The 23,026-nt window shown below is 35.3% G+C and overlaps 1 protein-coding gene across 1 annotated transcript in view; it reads right to left on the reverse strand.

The window, feature by feature from the left end:
- Positions 1-1,943: 1,943 nt before the first annotated feature.
- Positions 1,944-23,026, reverse strand: part of LOC100675737 (protein piccolo) — a 29,738-nt gene continuing 8,655 nt past the window's right edge. The window contains 6 exon segments of the mRNA XM_023544471.2: positions 1,944-4,380; positions 6,108-6,288; positions 6,763-6,834; positions 8,165-8,258; positions 17,679-17,803; positions 20,375-20,425. Of these exon segments, the coding sequence (XP_023400239.1) occupies positions 4,169-4,380; positions 6,108-6,288; positions 6,763-6,834; positions 8,165-8,258; positions 17,679-17,803; positions 20,375-20,425 (735 nt within the window). The 3' untranslated portion in view covers positions 1,944-4,168.

The following is a 23,026-nucleotide window of genomic DNA, read 5'->3' on the forward strand; positions in this document are numbered from 1 at the left end:
GTCGGAAAGGAGAATCCAGGAACTTTAAATGGTATTGCTTTCATTTCTAGCCATCACTAATCATTTGCGTAAGTCCATGAATGATAACGAACAAATGAATAAATGACCATTGTTTTTATTGGAATCAAGTTGTTTGATTTCAAAGGAACCAATGTATTTAAAAAAAAAAAAGCATAGGTCAAGGAGTTACAAGAAAGCTGTGTGTTCCTATATCAGTCATTCTACCCCAATGACTCACAGATTGCTATCCATAAAGCAGGGATAATAACATCTGCAATGGATACCTCATCTACTTGGTGTGATAAAATGTGAAAATGGATGACCACACACTCTGTACAATGTGAAGAACTGTTTAAATTCAAGGTATTATTTTCAGAAGGCAGATGGGATTATATGAACTCTGAGATTTGCAATAGAAGACTTGTATCTAAACACTTAAAATTATTATTAATACCTCTGAAGTTAGTGAACCGAAAGTTACTGATCTTTGTATGTTTACATCTTTTATTAGTTTTTCTTTCTAAGCTATAAATCAATTACATTGCATTTTATATCAGTTTAATCCTATAGCATGTTTGCTATTAAGTTTTTGCCAAAATGCATGGTTGAATTATATTCTTGGTAGATCTATAACCCACTGCCAGCGAGTTGATTCCGACTCATAGCAACCCTAGATCTATAAAAGTAGTAGTGAAATACTACGCATTATAGAATAGATGGCAATTTATTTATCATCTATTAGAACAAAATTAAAGAAAGCATGCTGTTATCTACTTTTCCTTTTGATTGTGATTTCAATAGAGAATGACTTTGAAAATAAATTATCACAGGGTTTTAGATGTATGAAATATTATTCAAATACAGTCATTTAAAAGCAATTTTAAGAAAGAACTTCATCTAGAATAAAAGCATTTAAAAAAATTTATGTTGTTTTGTGCTGTCGACTCAATTCCAACTCATAGCGACCCAGGTTGACAGAGTAGAACTGCCCCATAGGGTTGTGTAGGCTGAAATCTTTACAGGAGCAGATCGCCAGGTCTTTTTTCCCAAGTTTTGTTTAGCAGACAAGCGCTTAACCATTGAACCACCAGGGCTCCTTGATATTTTACAGCAATACTTAAATCATGATAATTAAAAATAGAGTGTGAAATAAGGGAAGAATTTGATGTGGTGACATTTATAATTATGGAATGTTTTAAGTAAGAAGATGAATAACATTAAATCAACTGAAATTCTCTGATGAGAGAAAAGATGAGATGTGGAATTTTAAGTATTTTTGGAAAATATTAGTAAAGCTAGCTCATAAAGGGTAAATGTACTTTGCTGATGATCTATAGCTGAGCTGAATAAATACACATTCAGAACTATCTTCATTTTAAGCTATTTTCTTAATTACATGGCAAATTCAAGAAACAACTCAAAAACTCTGATTAACTGGGGAAAGTGTATATTAAACTTCAAAATTTTCTGGGAATAGGGAGAAATGCAATAGAAAGGTACAGGGCATAATTTTAATTTTGTGGCAAATATAGAATAAAATCTAGTGTTTTAGGTGTGAAAGGGGCTTAAGGGGGCAAACACTGCCAGCCTATTTTTTAAAACCATTTATTTGACACATATTTTGAATTAATAGTGATGACAATTTAATAATCACCCTGGTTTGATTCTTATCAAGAATACAAGTGTTACTCTTTCTTGGGGAAAACCTCATATTATAGGTGAATATTGGGACAGATATAAGCTTGTTTCTCTTTCTGAATAGAGTTATGGAATCAAGTTTAGCTGCCTCTCCAAAGTAAGCGCTCATGGGATTTATCTTCTTTTATTCAGGAACCTGAGGAGATTGTGAAGTAGATTAAATGTGTAAGAAGGAAATAGTGGAAGCATTGCCTAGAGTAGCCCACCTCGATTATTTACATTTTTATGTAAACTCTGGTATTTTTATTTGCTAATAATTTTCCATCTTCTAATGTTTAGGACATGCAACTTTGTTCTACTCTCAAATGTATCTAACATTACAACTCTCACTAGCAATGGAGCAGTAACTACAAATACTCTATATTACAAAGAATCAAATGAGAAAACAAAAACTGACACACTCATTTTAAGCTGCATCATATAACAATGGCTCAGAACCCAACAGTTTATGAATGAAATAAAGATACTTTATTTATTACACAGGCACTTGGATATTCACATGCCCAACACATCTGATACACTTAACAGCTATGGAAACACCAGTGGAAAATGTCTGCTTGTAGGATAGAGAGAGAACCTTCACTATGTAAAGGTGAGTGAGTGCATTAACAATTTTTCCTTTACTGTCCTCTATGAATTTCCAAAATCCACTGAATTTTTAAAAAGTTACACTTGAAATAATACGCAACAAAAACTGATCTACATTCCAACTGGTATGCTAACTCAAATTGTGAGCAGTTTAAACTTTTATCACAATGCAACATATTTATAGTCATGTAGTCATGCTTGAACAGATTAGGTTAGTAGCATGCATTCCATTCCGCAACATGAATACTGTTCATCTATTTCCCAACAAAAGTCAAAAGATGCCCAATGCATAGAAAAGTACAAATCACTGTCGTCAATATTTTATGGGACTGATCTGGGGACTTACACAGTGATGATGATATCTTGAAATGCCATGCCCACAAAAGCACATCTAAAAAGTGGATCAACATGTTTTATCAGAAAATCTCTAAAAATTAAAAGATGAGGGTTTTAAATGGGGGGATGTTCTTGCTGTGTGCTTTGAACAGCGCCTTTCTGCTCACCTCCTTCTGGCTTGACTGGTCCATCAGACATCACCTTCCTGAGGGCTAGCTGGCTTGGGTCTTGGTTGCCATTGGCTGGTGGAGGCAGATTATCAGACTGAGTTCTTTGAATGGGGAGGACTCCTGCTATGCTGTGTCTGTGCTGCTTCCTGGCATGATTAGACTGACCGCTTTTATGTGCTGCTGTGGCAGTGTGGGTGAAATGGAAACCCAGAGTATGTATCCTCAGATGGAATCAGCTTGAATGTTAACATGCAAACAGAAGTGTTCTTTTGCTCTATTTAAGTTGTGTTTTCAAATGCCAAAATGACACCACATGCACAGCACTAAGGGGGGTTAAAACTGGCTGTTTCTTTGGAAATGATGACTACGCAGATGGGGAGAACAGCACTCTATCTCCACTGTCTGTCTAACGCCTCCTGGAAAAGGCAGTGCACCTATGGTTTGTGAAATCTCTGCCTTCGTTAAGTTTTACACATCAAGTGACTAAATTTTTATAAATTAAATGAAACTACAGCAGTTAATAATGAGCAATTCTTATGCTTTCATTGATTTACAGCTACTAGACATAGCACATCTTGATTTTCAAGGGATCTTCAATGGTTAGGATTAAAACAAAAAAATCTATAAATGCTCTGTTATAACATACAAAGTATGATCCATCAGAATGGACCCAGTTGTGCTCCTGAATGAGGTTACATTGCCTTATCTCATGTATCTCACATACATTTATTATGGGTTTTTATATATTTTTTAAGAATATAAGAAACATGATTCTCTTCACGGATTTTCAAAAGATTAAAATGTTTTGCACATGGAAAGCTACAACACTTTGCATGCATTATTTATTAGTGTTTTTAAGCATAGGCTCAAAATGGCTTTTTCCTCTAGGTTCTAGAATTTGACTGTGGATTGCATCAGTTGTCTGTCTATAAGACTTTTGTGGGTTTCCAGATGCTGGAATCTCATTGCTAATCTGCTGTTAATGTTTGCGTGTGTCATTTTGGTGTAATGCCTGGAACACTGGCAGCCATTGTGCTTTTAATTCCTATATTCTAAAGGATATTTAAGCTCAACAAAATGGACGCACAACATTGCTTTGCCTGCAAACATCACAGACACAGCTACCAAATACTATGAGCAGGTTGGATGGAATGGTGGAAACAAAGGAGAAACAGCCAGTTTTATTGCCGTCTATGTAAATTAAAAAAAAAAAAATCTAAATAGGAAGGAGCATATTTATGTACTGGTACTCTTTACACAGACACAGGGACAGAGAACAGAGTGAGCAGGGGATGCAAAAAAAACACAAAGCAAACAGGGAAGGACAGCAGGAAAGAAAGGCAACAGATGAACATTAAGCTGCCATGCTGAGGAATTTATTTGCGTCTTTTACTTGGTTGAAGGCGAAGTTGTTGCACGGCAGCTTCAGCCGCTGCTATGGCGGCCCCAGCATCTTCCAGGTGCGTCTGCGTGACGCTGGTTTTGCTTTGACTGCGAGATGGTCCATGAGAGCGAAGATGGCCTTCCGATGATGATTTCGAGCTACCAGGGCTACTGTGGGATTTCTCAATGGTGGGAACCTGCATGTCTGGTTACAAAAGGGTAAAACATGAGTTAACATTTATCCAGCATTCTTCCTGTCATGCTTGGTCTACAAATAATTTGAAACTGAGATTTATATTATTTCTGTGTCTTTTACGGTACTGTTCACCATACCTTAATGTGATTAAGCATTTGGGAAACATACATTTATATATACCAAACCAAACCCACTGCCCTCGAGTTGAGCGATCCCATTCGCAGGGATTCCAAGTGTATAAGTCTCTAAGGAAGCAGACTGCCACATCTTTCTCCTGTGGAGCTGTGGGTGGTTTCCCGGCACCAACCTTTCCATGAGCAGTTGATAGCTTTAACCACTGACCCACCAGGGCTCTCTCTCTCTCTCTCTCTCTCTCTCTATATATATATATATGGTTTTTTTTACATGGAGATTGTAGAATCATCCTCTAAGGCAATTTTAAAGAATGTATAGATGACACATTTGCTCACATGGTAGTCATAGAAAGGAGCAGTTCATATTATCTTTATACTTATGTTCTTCCACAATGTTAAGGCAGGGTTGTTTATGGATAAGGGGAATCCATAAATGATCTATAAAACTCATTCATAAAAAATCTACAGCACTCATAGTACTGAAAAAACCAAACTGGTTGCCATCAGATCAAGTCCAACTCATACCCACCCTATAGGACATAGTAGAATTGCCCCATATGGTTTCCAAGGAGTGGCTGGTAGATTCAAACTGCTGACCTTTTGGTTAGCAGCTGAGCTTTTAACTACTGTGCCACCAGGGGCTCCGTACTCGTAGTAGTCAATCGTTTATCATATTGTCACAGAGGCCTACTGGACATGGTCTTAGTTTCTTGTATCCTAGAACACTTACACTTATGATCCATTCCCTTCTAATGTACAAAGAACCACTTTTCAATTTGATACTTTCTGAGAAGAGGAGATAAGGAAGCAATAATCACATCCAATATTAAAATTTATATTTAATTTTAATAAATAGTTCAGTATATCTAGGTAAGATGCTACATGGTTATCTCATACAGGCAGTAACTCAGTTTATGATGGGGATTAACGTTGTAGGATAGTTTGTAATGAATCTCCCAAAGGAAAAGCTCATTCAAATTGGAACACATTGTGAAACCAAATCTAGGACATTATTATTATTATTTATTGTAGTTAAAAATCACAGAATTAACTTAAGTCCAGCAGTTAGGAAAGAGGTAAATTTTGTATGTCTGTCATTTTAATGACATGAGGAAAGTGTTGATATGATAAATAAAAAGGGAGGATGCAAAATTATATATACGTAGTAAGACTCTGAAAAAACAGGGATTTAAATAATTATAAAGAATATAACTAAATGATAATGGTGATTATGTCTAGTCAATGAGCTAGTAGAGAATTTTATATTCTCTTTCTCAAATATCACAGTACATTATGTAAAATCATATTACCATGGAGAATGAGAAGTGAAAAGAACCCAAGAGCCCATATAGCCCAACATCCTCTATTTTTACCGATTGTAAAATGGAGAGTTGAGAGGTGAAGATCACAAAGTCATACACCTAAATATGGGCTGATCTTAGACTGAAGTCCATTCCTCCCAATTTCATATCCATCATTCTTTACATGATACTATATTAAACACTTTCTAATATAATTTAACCTTTCAAAATACATTAAATATACAAAAGGTAGTAATTGAACAAATAGACAAAAACTTCTTCTACTTGAAATATCTCCTACCCTTGGATGGGTCAGGAAAGATACCATGGCTTCTGCTTTTGATGACGGAAGTCTTTGGGGATTGCTGGCTGCTCTGACTGGAATGGGACTTGCCATGATCAATGCTTTCAGTCTGTTCTTTGAGAGGATACCACCTAGGAGTGTTATCGAGGTGAGATGTGCTAGATAAATCAATCAATACCTGAAAAACAGTGCAATAAATCAATGGAATTTATGGATTAAGCTATTATTCATTACTTATGATCAAAAATTTAGATTTCTCTGGATACTTAATCATAAATAACCAAATAAAATGTCACGTCATTTCAGATAGGCATCATTAATAGCAATTAATCAACTAGAAAAATGCATTTTTAAAAAAATTCAGCTCGTTTCATACTATGATAAATATTTTTTTCTGAAATCTTTAACAATCATTTGGTCTCATGGGATCGTTATACATCTCAAAACAATTAATAGTCTATCCTGAAAATTCATTATAATATACATCAAATAGTACAGAACCATTTGTTGAGTACATCAGGAATTAAATTCTATCAGCCAAAGGATATCGTCCATAAACAGCTATCTTATAAAGTTAAGAAATATGCTGTTCATTAAGCTTTAACCAGTGGTGGTTCACAATGGCAGAAAGTAGAGAAAATCAGAGGCTCACCTCACCAAGAAAGTCATTGGAAGAAAATCTATCGTAATCCCAGACTGTCACTTCCAGTGTTTTCTTCTTGAGCTACAGTTTAAATCAAAATATCATTAACCCCATTTTTCCATCATAAACTTTCTATTACACTCATACAATAGACCCACTTCTTTTCATTTCCTTGAACGCTTTTATGCAAAAAATACTTAAAATGTTATAGAAACTATGTGCCACTCACCCAGTGCTGTCGAGTCAATTCCAACTCATAGCGACCCTATAGGACAGAGTAGAACTGCCCCATAGTTTCCAAGGAGCGCCTAGTGGATTCAAACTGCCTACCCTTTGGTTAGCAGCCATAGCACTTAACCACTATGCCAAAAACTATATGAGCTTATATTAAATATTATGTAAAAGCTTAAGGATTTTGTAATCCAGCCTAATGTCTGAACACAAGGGACTTCATTATTCTGTGAGAAAAATGGTAACCTTTATTTCCTGTTGAACCAACCCTTCCATTTTTAAAAATAGAAAGCTGAATCTGTAATCTTTAAATAACATGAAATTCATACGCTATAAAAGTATCTGGGATAATTTAGATGAACTACTTGGATTACGGTTTTTTGTTTTAGTCAAATGTCAAAAAACATAATAACATCATCTTATTTCTTCAGGTGAATTTAACTCATTCGAAATTAAAGATTACAATTTATATTTAGCTTCAATTTCATCATCAAATTATTAATCTTTTAGAGTACAAATTAAAAGCCTCATTTTTAAAGACAACTCATGTAAATTGTTTTATATGGATGTCTTCTTCCTGTTCTATCTGTACTCTCTTCCCTCTGTATTCAATCTTCTATCAGTTACTTTCTGTTACTCATGTAAAGTTATGACATGCAAATTTCAGAAGCACATTAGTGCCATTTTGCCTGGAGTCACTTATTTGTGGTGATAACCCTTTACGAGAATCACCTTAATGCTCATATTCTTTCGTACAGTTTAGCCCTACGATGCCAGATCCTTACGAGGCCCCAAGTTACAGAAGAAATGAGTTCCTAAAATGTTGCTAGGTCAGTAATGAATTTCTATGCATTGAATCTTAGCTTTTCCTTGAATCCTTTACGAAAGCCAAAATACAACCAGTTGGAAAATATTTTCCTCAAATGTATAGTATATATGGCCCAGTCTATTTGAAGTATTTGAAATAATCAATAGAAAATTTTCTACTAGTCTTCTTGTTTTATTTATTTATCTTTGAACTTTACCTATTGCCTTTCACTGGCTATATTTCTTACATATATTTGATGCATCTTTTCTTTTTTTTGGTAATAGAGATATGGATTCCAATCATTCAATAATTTTGCCATCACTATTCTTATATTAGCCTAAATCTGTCACATAGAAAATAATTATTACATACCTGTTCCATGGAGATACTTTTATAAATTACTGTTTGATTCCACTCAGGATTAAGACTCTTCTGAACATATTTAGTCCTTCTCTTGTACTCAGCGCTGAATTGGAAGAAAAGAAGGAACAGTGATCTTGATTATTCACCTTAACTGATGACTTTAGAGTCAACCTAAAGGGCATGCAGACTTTCCAAGATGACATTTTGTTTTGAATAACTGTACAATCATCGCATCATTCTCATGTCTTAAATCTTATTTTCAATTGAATGCATAATGACAATTTTAAAATATGTCAGATGCCTTTAGTTTTCTTTACCCTATATATTTATTTTTTAAGAAAACTTGTAGGTGTTCTACTAATTATACTATAATTTCAGAAATGTTACTCTCTGCTGAATGCCTGAGATAATTACATGAACTATATGGTGACATCAATGTCTTCTTGCCCCACAGAGAATAATTTAATATTTACATTTCCAGTAGTTTAACATCTAATTATGTAAGCAAAGCTAGAGGATCTCTCGATTAATTTCTTCTATAAATAATTTTAATAGTTGTATTGACTGAAAAAAAGGACAAAGAATGGTTGTTGTGATAGCTGAGATCTTATGAATATTTTTTGCCTTATATTAAAAGTATATTTTGGCACCCTTGGTAAAGTATGGTATTTAATCTACCTATAAGATGATTTTAATTAAATATAAATTCTTGATTCATACAAATAGCCTGTATTATGAATGATGAACTAAACCTAAATCTCATTCATTAAAACTTGACCCATTTGAGTTTATCCCTAAAGATTCCATCCCCTCTGAGTTAGTTAGAATCTTAAATCCATCATGTTTAAAAGCCAATTTATTCCCAAAACCTCTCCTAATCAAGTCTGGCAGAATATCAATATCTGGCACCCACCAGCTGATAGGGCTGGAATTAGATTTCTGCTATCTGCTGTTAGCCAATTGTGTCCATACAGATAAGACCTTTCTCTAACCCTCAGTGCCTTTTCCCAGATTTTCTGATTAGGCATCTGTATCAGGTTCTAGGTAACACTTTAGATCTAGTGGAGTCCTGAACACTGACCTACTTACCTGGAGTTCTGACACTTGTCTGTATCTCACAAATTGCCTTTGCCTGAAGAGACAGAATCCTGGCCCTAGTAATCTGTCATTATATTCCAAACTAGAGGCAGAACTAACTACCTCTATATTCCTGATCTCAATTGTTGCCATGTCCTGGAATGCCTAGTATTGTCATCCATTCTAAATAAAACCTGAAAATCAAACCCCAGTTCACTGCCCACTATTAGAGATGGCCCTATAGTCCGGTGCTTTCTCCTCTCTCTTTAGTTTCTCTCCCATCCACTATGTGCTAGGGCAGGAGTTCTCAACACTGATTGCCTATTGGGATCACCAGGGGATCTGAATCCTCCTCAGCCTCAAAGAAAGTCTCATTTAATTGGTCTGGGGCAGACTTGAGTATTGGGATTTTTAAAAGATACTCAGTAAATCTAATGTGTAGTCAAGATTTAACTGTGTTTCAGTCTCATAATACCTCATATTTGAGCCACTGTTAATTGAGTTCAAATAAAAGAATGAAACAGCACTCTTCTTACTTTGAACCAATCCATTTGAATATACAACAATAAGAGCAGGGTTTGACAAATTTATCATCCAAGATGAATTGCAAACATTAATATTGGAGAAATATATAGGTAGTGATGTAAAGAAACAGGAAATCTCATAGACTGCTGATGAAATGTAGAAATTTGCACAAACATTTTTTAAACAAATTTGTCAATATTTGGTGGAGTTTAAGTTCATATACCCAATCACCCAGAAAATCCCATATCTACTTATTCAACTTCTACTATAGAGAAATTCTCCCACCTATACAAGAAACTTGTTCAAGAACATTAGTTGCAATACTGTTTGCAATAGTACAGTCAATAGGAGAATGAATAACTACATTATGATATATTCATTCAGTAAGCAATAGTTAAAATGAATTAAATACAATTACATACATCAAAATAGATAAATCTTGAAAGCAAAATCTTGAGCAAAAAATTTGCAGAATGAATAAAGTATGATGGCTTCTTTGTATGGAACTTTCATACAATTTTCTAAAACATTTAAGGTCTTGATTCTTTGATTTAGTTTTCCTTTACTGGACTTGATATACATAGGGTACATCTCATTTTATAAGCTCTGTTTATCTGGGCAATGATGTGTTTATTGTTTGTTGCTTTATTGGTCTCCACGCTCCCGAAGGACAGAGACCACGGCTGTGTTGTCAGTTCTAACCACAGCACCTAGCACAGTCTTTGGCACATAGTTTGTGATAAATAAATGTTTGTTGAATGGATCCTTAACACATGCTTGCATTTTTTTTGTTTTTGTTTTTCTTTAAAATTCACTGGAATTAAATAAACTTTGAACTTCATATTCTAAATACATACACAATTATACCTGACTTAGAGGAAACAGTTTGATATTCTAACAAAGGTGTGAGGAAAAGCCTGGTAGAGATTGGCCTTCCAGATATTTTGACAGTCAGAACTACTTTCAATCAAAGCAAAATTGTGTACTTATTAACAGGAAAACATTAGCACTTTGCCAAAACAGCATGGTGACAGAAAACCAGAAAGAGGTCCCTCAGATATGTTTATTGTCATCTCAGTTTTTCAGGGGCCAAGTATTGGCTTCACGGACTATTCAGGCTTTTTCCCTGTCTTCTTGCACCTCATCTTGCTTGACATTTGTCCTTTTAGGGTTTATGAATATATTAATCAAAGGGTGGGAAGAGGAAACTAAAAGAATAAATAAAATTGGACCAGTGTAAAATGTTACTAGTTTATTAGGAGCAGGATATATTTTGTTTTAAGAGTGTATAACATTTTATTACTAAAGAAAAGTTGTTTGGCTTTTCTCTATTAGAAAGAAAAACAAAAAAACCCAAACCTGTTGTCATTGAGTTGATTCTGACTCACAGAGACCCTAAAGGACAGAGCAGAACTGCCCCATAGGGTTTTCAAGGAGCACCTGGTGGATTCAAACCGCTGACCTTTTGATTAGCAGCCATAACTCTTAGCCACTACACCACCAGGGTTTCCTCTTCTCTATAGTGTTAAATAATATGGCATACAGGCAGGCCCTGGGTTAGGAACGTCTGACTTATGTACAACCCACCCGCAGTTACAAACCAACCCCATAAAGCCTATCAGGAAAAAACTGACTCAGTGTTCACCCCCTGCACCCGCCCCTCTCCGACTACAGGCTATACTTCTATATGTGCAGGTGCCAAGGCAGGTCCTGGGGTTGCCACTGGTGGCAGACAGCCCGCTGCTGCGACATGGTGCTCACAGCCCTGACACACACGCAGCAGTGACCAGGGAGCCCATGTGCACCCGTCTCCCTTGGAACTTGGAAAGCGCAGGCCCCACCATTCGCGAGCCCTAAACACTGCCTCTTTGCTCCACATGGTGGGCCTGCAGGTAGTGGCGACAGGCAGCCAGAGGCGGGTGCCACACTCTGCATGTTCTCCAAGTACAACTGGTCAGTGCACCACACTGGGCACACAGCTGGGCCTCCGCAGCTCCCCTTATGCAGCTCCACCTGACCGCATCCCACCAGACCCTCCTTGCTGTGCAGCCCAGGGGCACTGCAGCACCTCTCTGGGCTTCTGTATCCCCTACCTTACACTTGTGGGATTTTATTATTGCAGGGGCTCTTGGCTTTTTGGTGGCTGGAAGTGGAGGAGGGGGGGAGTTCATATGGTTTCTGGGGTTCTGTGGAGAACTTCAGACTTGAGTTTCCCTAAGAATCTTCTTCCCAACCCTTGGCCCTGCTTGCTCTTAGCACATCCTGAGTGGCGCTTTATCCCTTGCACCCTGAGGCAGGAGCTTCATAGTTGGTGCGTGGGGTTGACAGGTCTGGTGAGGAGGTGATGGGGAATGATCTTTTGGGCCCCAGCACCATCCTACCCACACCCCCAACCCTCCCTGACTCTGTTGGGGAGGGTTCAAAATTCAGCAGAAATGCAGCTGAGTGGTACAACATAGATTTTTTTTTTTTTTTCGTTCAGAATCTACAATAAAGTATCTAATTGGTCTCAAAGAATTTACACAACAGAATCTTCTGAGTATTTTGGGTAACATTTGCCCTGTAGGCATCTCTTCAATTGTGGAGAAGGTATATACAATGGTTCGTAATAACAAATGGATCCTACTTTGCTATGTACATCAAAACATTATTATTGTTATTACTGTATTATATGTTAAAGATGTTTTAGTGTATCTGGAAATATTTCTTTAATGTTTTCCATACATGCAAAGGTAACTACATACCATATTCTATGACAAACATTTGACTAACTGACAAGCCATACCTAACTATTCTGATTTATGCACAAATTCAACTTAAAGACAGATTTAGGAACAGAATGCGTTCATAATCCGGGGACAGCCTGCAATTCTGTAGCCCAGGCATTCTGTATCTCCTTTTTGCAGTGATAACTCACCACTGACAACATATTGTTTATTATAATTACTGACAAGAATAATAGCTGCTACTATTTATTGAGAGCATATTATGTGACAGACTTTATGCTTATCATTTTCCATATATTATGCCATTTATTTCACAAAAACTGTGGGATGTAGGGTATGATTATTTAGCAGCAAAGAGCAGTTCTAGAGAAATCTGATAGCTTCTAAAGCGGCAGGTCTGAAATTTAAACCCAAGTTCTTAATGACTTCGCCCTATGGCCTTGGAAACCTAACTTACAATGTGTTGATATCAGTCAGCACCTTGTCATTATAACTCCCTCTCACATTGACAATTCTCAAAGATACAATAAGAGGAAGTGATTTCTAGGTCTTCTAAATCATAATCCAAGACACCCCATGCTCTTTCAACCATTATTTGTGTTTACAAAACATGCTCTCTTCTGAGTTAAATGTAGGCAATCACTTTCAGTCGGATAATTTACCTCCAGTTTCTCTGCATAAAAGATAGGAAGGTTCTGAATAATGTGATTGATAATGTCTGTTATATAATGACACTATCTCTTTGAAACAGAAGTAATTTTTATATCAGTCTGAGAGATGCAGATGGCATCCCATGATGAGAGAGCCAGAACAAGGAACCCATTACAGTGTCAAATCTCACTGTTTGCCCTAAGTGTGTGGCTGTAAGGGAAGGAAAAGTTTCTGGGCACTAGAGAGGCTGTGGTGACTAATCCTATTCACTGAAATACTTAAATATTTACACCTTTAAAAATCAGAAACTGCCTCTTACGTGCAACAGCTTGTCAGGATTAGTAAAGATTTCAAATTTTAATGTCACATACAAAAACAAATGCTGTATCACCAGTGTTCTGGGTGGGATTAAAATTCTCATCACCCTATTGCTTTTTTTTAAAAAAAAAAAAAAAAAAAATTTTCTTGCTACAGATGCCACATGATTCACCTCCTCAACTAAATAACACATTTAATCTGTAATGCAAATAAGAAATGTGCAAAAGTGCTTTTGGCCATTAAGAGCTAGCTGTAGTTGACAATGCAATGATACAGCATGTTATGAGCTATACCAGATAACAGTTTCCCACTATTGCCAAACAAAGGAGCGTGCTCGTATGTTGCTGCCAAAGCATTGGAGCAGGCAGAGTATGGCATCTTATATGGCAAAGCAATAACTTTGTGGTGCAGGAGGTGTAAAGGCACAGAATTGTTTCAGTGGCAGGTCCTAGTGAAGGAAAAAGACCTGATACCTATTGTCTTTAAGCTGAGATACACACCTAGTACTGGACATCCAGAAGATCACTGAAATCCTTTTGAAAAGTAATTCTAGACATTTTTATTTGTAATAGAAGACCCAGGAGAACTTACCCATTGCCACCGAGTCGATTCCCACTCATAGTGACCCTATATGACAGAGTAGAACTGCCCCCCACAGGATTTTCAAGGAGTGGCTGGTGGATTCAAGCTGCTGACTTTTTTTGGTTAGCAGCCAAGTTAAACCGTAATTATTACATAAGAGGCTAAATGAGTTTCAGTGGACAGTTTATAAATGAAAATTAAGTGATCGACTGCTAGCTAAAAGGTCAGCAATTTGAAATCCCCAGTGGCTCTGCAGGAGAAAGGTGTGGCATCTGTTTCCGTAGAGATTTACAGCCTTGGAAACCCTACAGGGTTGCTGTGAGTACGAATGGAGTTGATGGCAGTGGGTGGAACTTCAGGGTGATGTTATTTCCTTATTTGTATTTTTCTATGTTTCTCATGTTTTCCACTTTTCTGTGTTCTACTGGACACATCTGCTAAACTTATTTAGTAATGTTGAGGTCAGAACAATTTATATTGAATAAATTCAGTAGATACTAAACTATGGAAAAAATAAAAGTTATAACCCAAGCTGAAGGGCAAGTGAATGCACATAAAAACGTAAAACGTAGAACTCTAGACGTAACGGCATAGCTTCACACTGAAAGATAACCAACTCTACCTTGCATTCTGGACCACCATGACTTGACTGCATTGATTCCGAGAGCAAGAGGGAAGGATACAACAGGGAAGTAGAAAAGACAGGAAGAAAAAAGTTAGGAACAGAATAAGGAAGAAAATATGAGAATAATAATTAGAGGAGCTAAACCATAAATGACATGAGACAGAAAATAACCTTGGAACTAATGTAAAAATAATACCTCACATGTAAAATAAACCACAAGTTCTCGGATCTGTAGTAATTAGTAGTAATTAAACGAAACAGCTAGGACTGCAATAGGAGAGTATACTGGCTGTCTTTGGGCCAAATCCCACCCAGCAGGCATGTTTTGCTGGACAAATTGCAGGAGAACAGCTTTAGGTAGGGCACCCTCTCTGTATTTCACTACAGTCCCCCCATTCCTCGTCATTGCAGAAAGATTAATATATTAACGTTACCTGCCTGCTCTTTCTGGTTATTCAAGTTGGCAACACTTTAATTGAAACTTATCCTGTAGTTACTAAAGGATAGGTGCTCCCATATAGCATAAAAGATGATTATCCAGGATTTTATTAGAAAAGATACCAAAAAACAAGTGTCTCATTTTCATTCATCCATTAACAAATACTACCTAGACTCAAAACCCTTTGCAGTGATTTTCTCGTCTCATTATATTGTCATTAAAGAACAACGGCAGACAAATGACCCAAATCAAAGGCAGAGTGCAGCTATTCTACTGTTGTCACTGTACCAAAAAACCAAACCCATTGCTGTCAAGTCAATCCTGACTCACAGCCACCCTACAGTACAGAGCAGAACTGCCCCATAGGGTGTCCGAGGAGCAGTTGGTAATTTGAACTACTGACCTTTTGGTTAGCAGCTTAACGCTTAACTACTACACCACCAGGGTTCCATTGTTGTTATAGTCACTTAATCTGTAGCCAGATTACAGTTAAAACTAGCACATAAAGATATAAATTAATTAACATAAAATAAAAACTCCTATTTCCTGTACTATGTGGTTCGTTGGTCATCTCCATATAAAATGATTAAAGGTTTTTCAAAATTTTCAATAAAATAAAACTAGAGTAACAGTACCAACAATTCTAAGTTTCTGAATAAAATTATTGGGAAGGATGAAATTAAAGGCTGTATAGTGAATTTGATATAGCACCTGACAGTTTTCAAACTATTTTCTAAGTGTTCTCTAATTTATTGCCCTGATAAACTAAAAGTTATGGTTCTGCTACATTGGTGCTATCAATATCAACAAGGAAATTGAATCTTAAAGAAGTTGGTCATCTTCTCATGGTAAAGTAATTAGTAAACAGCAGACTAACGCAATTTATAAATCCTATTTGGATCCTGTTCAAACCAACCATAGTCAGAGAACATACATTATATGATTTCAATACTTTTAAATTTATTGAGATTTGTTTTAGGGCCCAGAACATAGCCTATCTTGGTGAATGTTCCACATGCACTTGAAAAAATATGTACTGTGCTATTTGTGAGTGCAGTCCTCCTGGCACAGTGGCTAAGATCTTGGCTGCTAATCAAAATATCAGCAGCTGAATCCACCAGCCACTCCTTGGAAACCCTAAGTGACAGTTCTACTCTGTAATATAGGGTTGCTATGAGTCAGAAGGGACTCGACAGCAACCAGTTGTTGTTGGTTGTATTGGTGGGTAGAATGTTCTATAAATGTCAGTTAGGTCATCAAATCAACTAGAGAAATATGTAACTAGGTTACATATGATACGATTATTTTAAAAATACAAGTTTTTTTCTTTTAAGACTATATACTAAAATACTTGCAAAAAATATTACAATAGTTGAGATTTACCTCAAAACAATCTGGAGGGGGAGTGAGTGAGGGTAAAAATGAAACAGGTAGTGATAATTGCTGAAGCTGATTGATATGTACATGGTGAGTAATTATATTATTCTCTCTACTTCTGTACCATGTTTGAAAATTAAAAAGTAATATTCAAATGTCACTTCCTAGATTATATGAAAAATGAACAAAAAATAAAACCAGATTCTTCAAATTACGAACTCAGAATTTTTTTTATTATACCTCCATTTACTGATTACCTATGGTTCTGTCATACTAATTTGGCTACTATAAATTTTTCAGATAAGGTATAATAATCCATAGGGTCTGAAATCACTGTACTGACTTATATACCAGAACACAACAATTTGCATTCATTATGTGAAAATTAAACATCTTCAAAGAGCACATGCTTTACATAAACAACTTATATAACACACAAGAGATTCAAGGAAATATTTTTCATTTTATTTACCAAAGTCAGCATTTCAACTATTACACTTCTGTTAAAGTTATGTTTTAAACATTGATTTGAAAATATGGTTATAGATGAGGATAAAAACCAAAACCAAGCCTGCTGCTGTCAAGTTGATTTGATTCTGACTCATGGCAACCCTGTAGGACAGAGTAGAACTGTCCCATAGGGTTTCCAAGGAGCATCTGCTGGACTCGAACTGCCGACCTTTTGATTAGCAGCCAAGCTCTTAACCACTATGCCACCGGAGCTCCATAGATAAGGATAGAAGCCTTCTAATGAACATTAACATATTGGATAATATATGTGTCCTATAAAAATAAACAATAGCTCATGGGTCTTTGAACATTAGTTTCACAAATAAAATAAATTTGGGAGGGTAAGCCAACACTTTAAAATCTGCCCCAAATAATTACTTCATAGTCATTCTGATTGGTCATCACAGGAATGGTTTCTAGAATTGAAATGCTGATTTGATCTTATTGTTGGCAGGGTTATGATGATCAAGGTTCTCCCAGAATGCTTTAAAGTTAATTAAATTTTTTTTCCACCTTATCTACTAACTGGGAATAAATAAATATGACACGTGGAGAAAACTAAGGAAAGGATAATAAACTCAATTAAGTTAGATTGTCTTTGAAATTAGAATCTAGAAAGCATTATTTATATTTTTAAACCATGGGATAAAGGCTATTATCTAAAATACTTAAAGACATTGCTTCTTTACTTACCCTCGCCCTGGAAGAAGGTACACTTTAACAAAAGGGTCAGAATAACCATTGTTGTCTCGAGGGACCAGGTTTCTTGCTTGGAGGATATGTATTATGAGATTTCCAAGATCATAGTTGATTTGAAGCTTTAGGGGACAGCAACATATTTGGTTATTTATTTTTTTAATGTAATATATTATCATTAAATATTTTACCATTATCTTTTTTTTTTTTTAATATCATAAGTACCATCAGCTTTCATTTCCTTTTTATTTGAAACTGAACAGACTAGTTAATGTCTAATTTAATCAGGAGCCCCTAGGCACATTTTAATTCCTAATAAATATACTATTCATTCTTTTCATGGTGAAAGTCCTAGCCTGTCTGAAATTCATTCAGAAGGAAAATAATATAGTGAATAATACTGATATTTTTTTTAAGTAAATTTTCTCTTGGGAAAATAGTAAATGTTATAAATACTTATTAATACAACCACAGGGGTTTTGAAAATAAATTAACTAATTGATAAATGTTTCAGAAAAGGTCATTTGAATTTCTCCAAAGAATTAGTAATGGTATGAAAATGTTATTGAAGGATAAATCTGTTAATATTAAAATGTAAGACTATTAAGGAATGCATTCATTTTACCCCTGCCTGCAGTATACTACCTTATGTTAAACCTACAGCTTCTCTTTCTGTGCCTGCTTTTCTAATAGAGTAAAAGATTTGAATAATAAAACCTTGTTCTTAAATTTTAGAAGCTGAAGGGGAAAGATGAGGCATTGCCTCATAGGTGCTCTCAAAGGCTGTTTCACAATTGTCATTGAATAGTCAACATTTACAATTGGAACAAATATTTGGAGAAGCCTGCATAATTCAATATAATTAAATTAACTAATTTTTCTCCTTTCAAATTGAAAGGTTCTTTGGCATCCCTTCAAATAACCCTTAATTCCATTTGATGCTTGTTTTGTGTATCAAATAACAGAAAGGAGGGATCTCTATTTCAAAGGGGGGAAAGTCCATAAAAACAAATACTAATATTTTTTATAGATCAAACAAGATGGAGTTGCTGTGTTTACATTAAAAATGGAATAGTACTTTAGATGAGTCAAATTTTCATTTACAATTTCATAATTAAAAATAATTCCTCACTTTAGCATAGTTTTGATTTGATTTTTGTTTCTTGGGAGATTAATCTTCAATTGCCTTTCTCAATCCAGAAAAGACAGAGTCATTCTGAATCTCATGAGAGCAATGTGAAACATTAAGCAAAGTGCCATGAAAGAAGAGGATAAATGAGAAAAGCTTAAAACTGCACTAACTGTGTGCTATAACAGGGTACTGGAACATGTAATAGGAAATAATCTCTAGCTAATTTCACTGCAATTTCAAACAACTTCAAATCTTTATTGAACAACACATTTTCCCTCATTCTTTTCTTTCTCTGTCAACATTAGAGTCTCCTTAATGGATGAGGTACCCAAACCAATTTTTTTTATTGAAATGAAACCTTGCAGGCTACCCAGAGTGAGTGTTTTTCAAATTTTGCACTGTAGGGCTCCAGAGAACCCTTAGAGTTTCTCAGGGGTCACTTCCTAGAGAATAGGGAGCATCCCCAGCATTCCTCAACCAGAACAACTCCAGTGCCAGCAGGTATATAGCTTGAGTCCCTGCCTAAGTTTTTGTTTGTAATTAAGCTTTGAAAAAAGGAAAAAAAATCACTACCCTAAGAAATATCCCATGAGGTCACCCTACCACGTAGTGGCTAATATTCTTAGGCTTGTGTTAATGTTATGTTTAATTTAGTCTCAACTTGTATCTATAGAAATATTTAACTGCAGCAATTACTCTCTGGTAGCACTGCCTTTCCTTGAATCATTTCTTCTTCCAGGAACACACCTCATGTTTCTGTATGCTTATCCTTAAATTAATTCCAATCTCTGTTATCCTTTGTGAACCCTTTCATGAAAATTTCATCTGGAATGTGTTGGAGATCCAGTTGTGGCTTACTGTTTCTTCCCCTTATCTAGAAATTACTATCTTCTATTATTTTAGATTATGTTAATTCTTTCCTTTTATGCGGCATTTTTAAACCTAACCTAAAGTACTTCTTTGTATCACCTGACTCATAGTTTTTCTAACATTTTTTTGGCTATGATCCACGGTGAGAAATACATTTTATGTTAAGGCATAGTACCTAAACAGAGACACTCATAGAGAATATTTTTTTAAAAAAAGGTTATTTGTTCTATTTTTGTGCTATTTTTCTGGTCATGATCCCTTGAAATGATTTTATAAATCATAAATTGGTTATGAAAAACAGAGCTCTAAAGGAATTGTTCAGCAATTAGTGATCATTAGACAACAATTAATGCAGAAGAAAAGAGGAAACTCTTAAAAAGCAAACTTCAAATGTTTTTGATGCACATTCAGTAAGTATAAAGTAACTGAGGCATAAAACATATTGACATTGCCAACGTGCCAAGCAGATTTCAAAGCATAAAATTTCATAGGTATGTATTTCATAAAGAATAATATAATTGCATTAAAACACCATCCTATAAAATAATATTTTCCTTTACAGTTCTATATGTGTTGTAGAATGGTTCTATTAATGCAGAAAGGTTCTAACAGTGTTTGTCATTTTATTAGACCAGTGGAAAAAAACAGTAAAAAAAGATGGTATGATGACGACTTTTTAAAACTTTCATACCTGAATTTCCCCTGTAATTGGATGAGAGACTACCTTTGTTGCATCAGTAGGCTGCAATATTAAAAAAAAACACATATTACATTACGGATAAGATTCCATCAGGTTTATTATTTCAACTTCCTTCTGAAATTAATTTCCATTTGGTCAGAGCACACTGCCTGGAGACCATATTTCATTCATTTGGCTGCTTCAGAGTATGGTGTCTACTTATACTTCTCAAGACATGTTTAATTTTATAGATACATAAATCTATTTTTCATTTTGCTAAGCCTGTTTCAGAACTATAATTTTATACCAGCAGTAATGTATTTTCAATTACTCAAGAAAATGCATAGCTTTGGTTTAAAGTATTAAAGTCTTTACAGGTTTTAAAGATTTATATTTATAGTAATGAAAAATAATGTTTTATACATGGACTACCGTGGAAGAGAGAAGGTAAAAATTCTTTCCTTGTATTTCTTTTCTGGGTGCTCAGCACTGCCCTGCTCCTTTCCGGACTGAAACACCCAGAAATCACTTCTCAATAGTGCACACTCCTTAATTAAACTTCTATGTCATCCCATGTAAGCCCCTACTTCCTTAATAAGATTCTCATGTTGCCTTAAAAACAGTTAAGAAACTGATCTGGTAAACAAATTCATATTGCTAAATAAATGATTGCTGACTGGTTACGTGTCAATGGGATATTTGTACAAAAGGCGAGATGCTGTCTGTGGCTCTAATTCTATGGTAAAATTTCAGGCAACATGGCATCTATGTAGTGGAAATATTTACTAAAAAAGTCAGCTACCCCGCCACCTTTCAAATAAAGCCCTGTCTTCTACATGTATATATGCTGACCTTGCTTTTATAATCAACTAGGAAAAGAAAGATCCAAGGTCATATACTGTTTAGTTCGATATATTTGATTTTCTACCTTTTCCTTTATATTTTTATTCTGGAAATGAGAGCAGTCAAAAGAAGACAGCTATACTCTAGGTCTTGGCCTGTGAAATAACTAAGAAAGAGAATTAATATAATACATGAATAATTATGTTAATTATGATTTTAAATAATTTTGTTTAAATATATTATTTTACAGTAACAAATTTTATAATTCAATATTTTGTTTCACGTGTGATAAAAACACAAAAAACTTAAAATCAAAATTCCATAAGTTAATATTTGGACATCTATTATGTAACTAAGGTATATGTAAGCTTCAGACCATCACTTGGTGTTTCTATAATATCTTAACATAAATTTTTAACACTGTAAACTTTGAAGAACAAATCAAAAGTATTTTCTTTTATGCATATATTCTAAATGGGTCAAGAATTATCATTAATTTTATCTATTCATTAATATATTCACTCATCAAAACTGTTTCAAGAAACTCTATCCCTGCTAAAATCTGAAGATAAAGTGAAGTAAGATAAACAGGAAATAGGTCTCTCTCATCAGCCCTACAGTTTGGACTCTCTAGTGACTATAATTTTTTAATTAAGGGAAACTAACTCAAAATGGATCAAAGGCCTAACTGTAAGATCTAAAACCATAAAACTCTTAATGGAAACACAGAGGTAATGCTTCAAGATCTAGTTTTTGATGGTGGATTCTTAAATATGACACTGAAAGCATGAGCAAAAGATAAAATAGATAAATAGGACCTCAACAAAATTGAAAACATTTGTTCATCAAAGGGATTTATCAACAAATTGAAGAGGCAACCTACAGATTGGGAAATTTTGGGGGGAATCTTATATCTGATAAGGGCTTAGTATCCAGAATACATAAAGAACTCCCACAAATAACAGCAAAAAGACCAACAATCCAATAAAAAAAAATGGGCTAAAGTCTTGAATAGACATTGTACTAAAGAAGAAATACAAGTAGCTTATAAGTACATGAAAAGATGCTCGAAATCATTAGTTATTAGAGAAATGCAAATCAAAATCACAGTGAGACGTCATTTCATGCCCACGTTAGTTTTTAAGATGATCATGATTTAAAAAGGGAAAACAACAGGTATTGGAAAGGATGTGGAGAAATAGAAACCCTTGTACATTGCTAGTGGGATTGTAAAATGGTACAGTCACTGTGGAAAACAACCTGGTGGCTCCTCAAAAAGTTAAACGAAGAATTATCAAAACACCAAACCCACTGGTATCAAGTTGATTCAGACTCATAGTGACCCTATAGGACAGAGTAGAACTGCCCCATAAGGTTTCCAAGGAGTGGCTAATGGATTCAAACTGCTGACCTGTTGGTTAGCAGCTGAGCTCTTAACCACTGAGATACCAGGGTTCCATGTGGCTCACAATCCCACCCCTAGGTAAATACCCAAAGAATTAGAAGCAGGGATGAAAACAGAGACTTGTACATCAATGTCCATTGCAGCACTATTCACAATAGCCAAAATATGGAAACAACCTCGGTGTCCATCAACAGATGATGGATAAACAAAACATGGTACTTAGACACAATAGAATATTACCCATAAAAAAAAAAGTACTAATACATGCTATGACATGGATGAACCTTAAAAACATCACACTGACTGAGTTAAAGGATTAGTTGCAAAGGGACAAATACTGGATGATTCTTCTTATATGAAACATGTAGAATAGGCAAATGTATATAGACCTAAGTTCATTAGTGGTTACCAAGGGC

The sequence above is a fragment of the Loxodonta africana genome, chromosome 8 (assembly GCF_030014295.1).
Source record: "Loxodonta africana isolate mLoxAfr1 chromosome 8, mLoxAfr1.hap2, whole genome shotgun sequence".
In the NCBI taxonomy this organism is placed as follows: Eukaryota; Metazoa; Chordata; class Mammalia; order Proboscidea; family Elephantidae; genus Loxodonta; species Loxodonta africana.